The sequence below is a fragment of the Rhinichthys klamathensis genome, unplaced genomic scaffold (assembly GCF_029890125.1).
Source record: "Rhinichthys klamathensis goyatoka isolate OS25496 unplaced genomic scaffold, OSU_Roscu_1.1 h1tg000095l_1, whole genome shotgun sequence".
In the NCBI taxonomy this organism is placed as follows: domain Eukaryota; kingdom Metazoa; phylum Chordata; class Actinopteri; order Cypriniformes; family Leuciscidae; genus Rhinichthys; species Rhinichthys klamathensis.
Genome location: NW_026606634.1, coordinates 323,789 through 329,788, shown reverse-complemented (window position 1 = coordinate 329,788; position 6,000 = coordinate 323,789). Strand labels below are relative to the sequence as shown.

The window sequence follows — 6,000 nt, the reverse complement described above, 5'->3', positions numbered from 1 at the left end:
AACAGTTTACCTCTGGGGGAGTTGTAAAATGAGCCTATTTCCAAAAAAAGTGGAGTATCCCTTTAACAAAAGCACGTAGAGGCACGTTTTCCCAAAGAGCCTGTGTTGTAACTAGTACATCTCTCATCCCAAAATGATCATTCTCCTAAACCATAATGGATACTGACAAAGAATCAAATAACATTTTTCCACAAGCGATGTTAAACATAATACCCCAAACCGACACAGGCCTGCCCTGATACGTAATGAAAGCGGTACGAATCTAAAAACGTCACGCGCACACTCTAGTATACCGATGTGGAGAACGGTCCAATGTCAGATTAGGGCACACTTGTCCTGGGACACTGAGACAGTCACACACAGGCACAAACATCACCCTCCTCTTCCTCATCCTCCTCCGGCTCTTCATCCTCTTGCCAACTGATCCACAAAATAAGAAACAGTCACAGGCCAAGAAATAGATATTTTTTTAAACAAAACCAAAAAAGCTGCCCTTGGGTCACACTGTCCTTCCCAGAAACAAACGGGCAGAGAATTGAAATGGCACGAACAGAAACGCCACTGTACCTCGGAGTGTCTCGGAGAGTTCAAACACACTGGGAGCGAAACCCTAAAGCTCCGGTTCGGGAGCTCAGATCTGTGTGTGGTGTGTGTGTCCCGGCGGTGTGTATGGAGGCGGCGCTGGATTGGGTTTGATCCCCCGGCTCTTCATGTAAGAAATGAACTGGTCTGGAATCTCGGCCAGAACGTCTTTGGCCAGTCGCGCCATACTCAACACGTGGTTTCCCGTCCGGTCCATGTAATCCCGGAACGGCACAAACTGTGAGGGACGGGAAGCAATGTGAACATTTATTCATCCATTCACCAACACAGCGCTTCTTAAACTCTCGGACTCGAGGCTCCACAGATATTCAAAGCCCAATCCTGCTGGTTATGAACAGAAACTGGCAGTGTCCATATGATTGAGATTATCAGTACAGAAACTGTAAAACTGTTTGGGGAAATATATATGAACTTCATGTTATTTTGAGCTTTCTATTCATCAAAGAATCCTGAAAACAAAAATGTAGCACAGTTTCCACAAAAATATTAAGTAGCAAAAACAGTTATTTTACACTGTAATAATATTTCGCAATATTACTGTTTTTACGGTATAATATTATAATATTAATGTTTTTGTTCCAAACGTTTGACTTAATTGTATGCTTTTAGCAATTTAATTAAGTGAGATTATTTTTATATATTAATATATAAATATTTTATATATTAATATTTTGCTGACGTTACCACTACACTAATACTTCCATCCACCATCCATTCCACTGTTACTCATCCATCCCTCCATTGTTGCCCCATCATCCATCGCTCCATTTATTCATCCTTCTATGAATGGATAGGATGGGTGGGTGGATTGGATGGATGATATATAGATGGATGGATGGATGGATGCATTTTTCATCTTCAAACCAACCACCCCTCATTCATTCATTCATCAATGTGTAATACTTCCTTCCTAGATTCAACATCTATCCCCGATTTATTCATCCATCCATCCATCAGAAAAATCCTTCCCCATCCAACCGTCATCCATCCATCCATCCATCCATCCATCCAATCCAATCAAATTCAATCCATCCATCCAATCAAATTCAATCCATCCATCCAATCAAATTCAATCCATCCATCCACCCATCCAATCAAATTCAATCCATCCATCCATCCATCCAATCAAATTCAATCCATCCATCCACCCATCCAATCCAATCCATCCACCCATCCCATCCATCCATCCATCCAATCCATCCAATGCAATCCAATCCATCCACCCATCCAATCCATCCACCCATCCATCCATCCACCCAATCCATCCACCCATCCATCCATCAACCCAATCCATCCACACAATCTATCGATCCATCCATCCACCCAATCCATCCATCCATCCACCCATCCAATCCATTCATCCATCCATCAACCCAATCCATCCATCAACCCAATGCATCCAATCCATCCATCCATCCATCCATCCATCCATCCATCCATCCATCCATCCACCCAATCCATCCAATCCATCCATCCATCCATCCATCCATCCACCCAATCCATCCATCCACCCACCCATCCACCCAATTCATCCAATCCATCCAATCCATCCACCCAATCCATCCAATCCATCCATCCATCCATCCATCCAATCCATCCATCCACCCAATCCATCCAATCCATCCAATCCATCCATCCATCCATCCATCCATCCATCCACCCAATCCATCCATCCATCCATCCACCCAATCCATCCATCCATCAACCCAATCCATCTATCCATCCACCCAATCCATCCATCCATCCATCCACCCCATCCATCCAATCCATCTATCCATCCATCCACCCATCCAATCCATCCACCCAATCCATCCATCCATCAACCCAATCCATCCATCCATCCATCCACCCAATACATCCATCCATCAACCCAATCCATCCATCCATCCACCCAATCCATCCATCCATCCATCCACCCAATCCATCTATCCATCCATCCACCCACCCAATCCATCCATCCATCCATCCATCCATCAACCCAATCCATCCATCCATCCATCCATCCACCCAATCCATCCATCCATCCATCCATCCACCCAATCCATCTATCCATCCATCCACCCACCCAATCCATCCATCCATCCATCCATCAACCCAATCCATCCATCCATCCATCCATCCACCCAATCCATCTATCCATCCATCCACCCACCCAATCCATCCATCCATCCATCCATCCATCAACCCAATCCATCCATCCATCCATCCACCCAATCCATCCATCCATCCATCCATCCACCCAATCCATCTATCCATCCATCCACCCACCCAATCCATCCATCCATCCATCCATCAACCCAATCCATCCATCCATCCATCCATCCACCCAATACATCCATCCATCATCACATCATCTCTTCTCTGATATCCTTTCGTCCTGCATAAAACAAATGAAAGAGCTCCACGAGAGTGAATTATCTTCACTTTTCTAGCTGTCTGTGACTCAGTAGCCAGAGATATTCTTATTACTACTAATGACAGGTTGCATTCACAGGGGACCTGCATAATGAATTGCTTTATAATAATGTGGGTTATGGTGTGGAGCGGTTACACGAGGGCTCAACTCCACAGTGACTGAATCAGTAATTAAAATTCTCATGCTTAATAGATTTGATTGCTGAAAGAAAGAGACAAAGGGCGACAAGTTACAGCTATTAAAACCCCCAAAGTTAACATAACATGCTTGCAGTTCAAACAAGCTTGAAAAAAGTAGACTGCTACTGGTGTCACCTGGACAATGTCTCGCTCTGCTAATTTCCCTCTTGAGGAGATCCTGATGTCATCACCATCCAACTCAACCATCGCTGTGGAAAAAGACAGGAAGTTTAAGTAAATCACTGGACATTTCATTTATTTGAATGATTCAATGTTACACTTTGTTTGCATGAGGAAAAAGGTAATGGTTTTGGAATGACACAAAAGTATGTAAATAAATAATGACATTTTTGGGCCTGTTATTGTGCGCATAGTGATGAATTCAGTTGTAAAGGTCATTTCAGGTGTCTCAAAACTACTAGGGCCATCATTTCCTTCATCATCTCGTACTGCTTTGACACCAGCTGAATGTAATTGGTCTGTGTAACTATGCACAGAGAGATTTCCATTACAGACTCCTCAAACAACAGGCTCTCTCCACATGACCTGCTCACCTCATCCGATAGGAGCTCATCTTCCCCTTCTTGAACGCGTGAGCTAGGATGAGGTTATTCTGGGAGGAAGCTCTATTTCAATATTGATTAAAGTCTCCCTCGACTTCCCAACGGATCATTACATGCCCTGACATGATAGTATGTGCTTATTTCCCATGCAATCTGATAATGACTCTGTGATTAGCCCAAACCAGGCCTCTTTAAATGATCTCCTGATTACATGTAGTGCGCACACAGCTCTGGACGAGAAAAACAACCCTGGTAATTGCTATTGGAGCACTTACTTGACTATTCGCTAAAAACAACTTTTGAGGCACTCAATTTGAGAAAATAAGAAAGATTTGAGTTATTGACTTTGATAAAGCTTTTTTTTTTTTTAAATAATGCATGGGAGGAAAACCATTACCTATGTTGATTTCTTTTTTTATAAAGTAAAAGAAACTGGAGCTCTCTATGATTGAAAAATAATTAAATGAAGGTGATCAATTAACCAGATTGATTAAAATAATTTAAAGTCATTATATTACTGTGGGATACCAGTTTATAATTACAATATTTTTTTAATAATTGATTGTACTAAACTAATAGATCTAATTTACGGCCCTTAAAGAAACACTTACCATCAAATTCAGCCTGTCCAACTCCGACAATAATGATGGACATGGGAAGCTTGGCAGCCTGATGGCAAAAACACACACATTTACATGCCTTTTTAAAAGATACATTGGGCCTTGTTTATGAAACACAAGCAGAATTAATAAACGTTTAAAAAGTAAGATAGATAGATAGATAGATAGATAGACAGATAGACAAACCGATAGAATTATAGATGAATAGATAGATAGATAGACTCATAGATAGCAATAAATCCATAATTTAGACATTAAAATTGTGCACCGCCATAACATTCTAAATGTAAAAAAGGGCAATAAACCATAAAAAGCAAAGTATTATGTGTAAAAACATGAGTCATATGCAAGATACAGGTATATGTAATAACCAGGGATGTGATTGTGCGAGTGAAAGAAAGCAGGAAAATTTTTTAAGACCCAGCGTGAAGCACTTTTTGTTTTTTAAACACCTAAATCAGCATTTACTGCATGAACTACCAGGAACTGTGAAGAGTGACACATGGAAATACATTTAACAGCTAGGCTATAATTTATTTCTGGCAAAACAGGATGTCTTAACTTATCTTTGGGGGAAATGTAAAGGGCGAGAAATTCTGTAGTTCTGTAAATAAAACAACTGTGCTTCCAATACCGATCAATCTCATTCAGTAAATAACTTCTACAATAGGAATAGGCAACATAAATTTTTTTTTGTTTTGGGAAACTGCACATCATATTCTGGCTACACAGATAAAACAACCATTTATGAATTATATTAATGATGTTTACGCATTAGAAAATGAAGACTACACAATCTTATCAGCATGATGAATAAATGATATTAACTGGAATAAACTGTATACAGAAAGGGAGCTGAGAATGTGGCCAATGGGAGTCTTTATACGCATAAATGACCTTTTACGTGCATCCGATAAGCAATTTTTAGCGTAGGCTATATGATACGCACTTTTTGCGTGCATATGATACGAAATATACATACACACACTCTAAAAAATGTTGGGTTGTTTCAACCCAAATTTGGGTCAAATATGGACAAACCCAAATGTTGGGTTAAAAAATGTAATTAAACAATTTACAGTTGAAAGTGAAAGTTGAAGTTGGGTTAAAATTTTCAATTAAATTTTTTAACCCAACATTTGGGTTTGTCCATATTTGACCCAAATTTGGGTTGACACAACCCAGCATTTTTTAGAGTGTACCCAGCCAATTCTGGGTATTTGTCGGTACAAAGTTTTTTTTCATTTCCTGAAAAGTAGAGGTTTTGGACATATTGGACAAGTTTTCCGCCCGACAGCTACGGTATTCAAAGACTTGTTTAAATGATGTAGACTGCTGAATTTCTAATAATAGAAAGGCAAAAGCCACTGTTAAACAAAGACAGTAAACTATGAAGACAGAGAATGAAAGCTTCAGTGCATCTGTGCTCAGGCCAAACAGAAAAACAGAAAATAAAACATGCTAAATATCCATCCAATTGAGTGTTCCCGACCATGGCCTCCACTCAGCTGGATTCTTTATCATCCAGAAACCAACTAGGGATACATTCCTGTTGTGGTTCTGTATTACTTATGAACACAAGCACAAATAAAATGCAATCAGCATTATCATTGAATCCA

At 40.2% G+C, this 6,000-nt stretch overlaps 1 protein-coding gene across 2 annotated transcripts in view; it reads right to left on the bottom strand.

Moving 5' to 3' along the window:
* Positions 1 to 374: 374 nt before the first annotated feature.
* cpne5b (copine Vb) overlaps positions 375 to 6,000 on the bottom strand; it is a 196,329-nt gene continuing 190,703 nt past the window's right edge. For both annotated transcript variants that reach the window (XM_056252427.1, XM_056252428.1), the window contains 3 exons: positions 4,373 to 4,430; positions 3,334 to 3,407; positions 375 to 820 (listed from right to left, as the gene is read on the bottom strand). In XM_056252427.1, the coding sequence (XP_056108402.1) occupies positions 632 to 820; positions 3,334 to 3,407; positions 4,373 to 4,430 (321 nt within the window). In that variant the 3' untranslated portion in view covers positions 375 to 631. The remainder of the gene's footprint in view (positions 821 to 3,333; positions 3,408 to 4,372; positions 4,431 to 6,000) is intronic.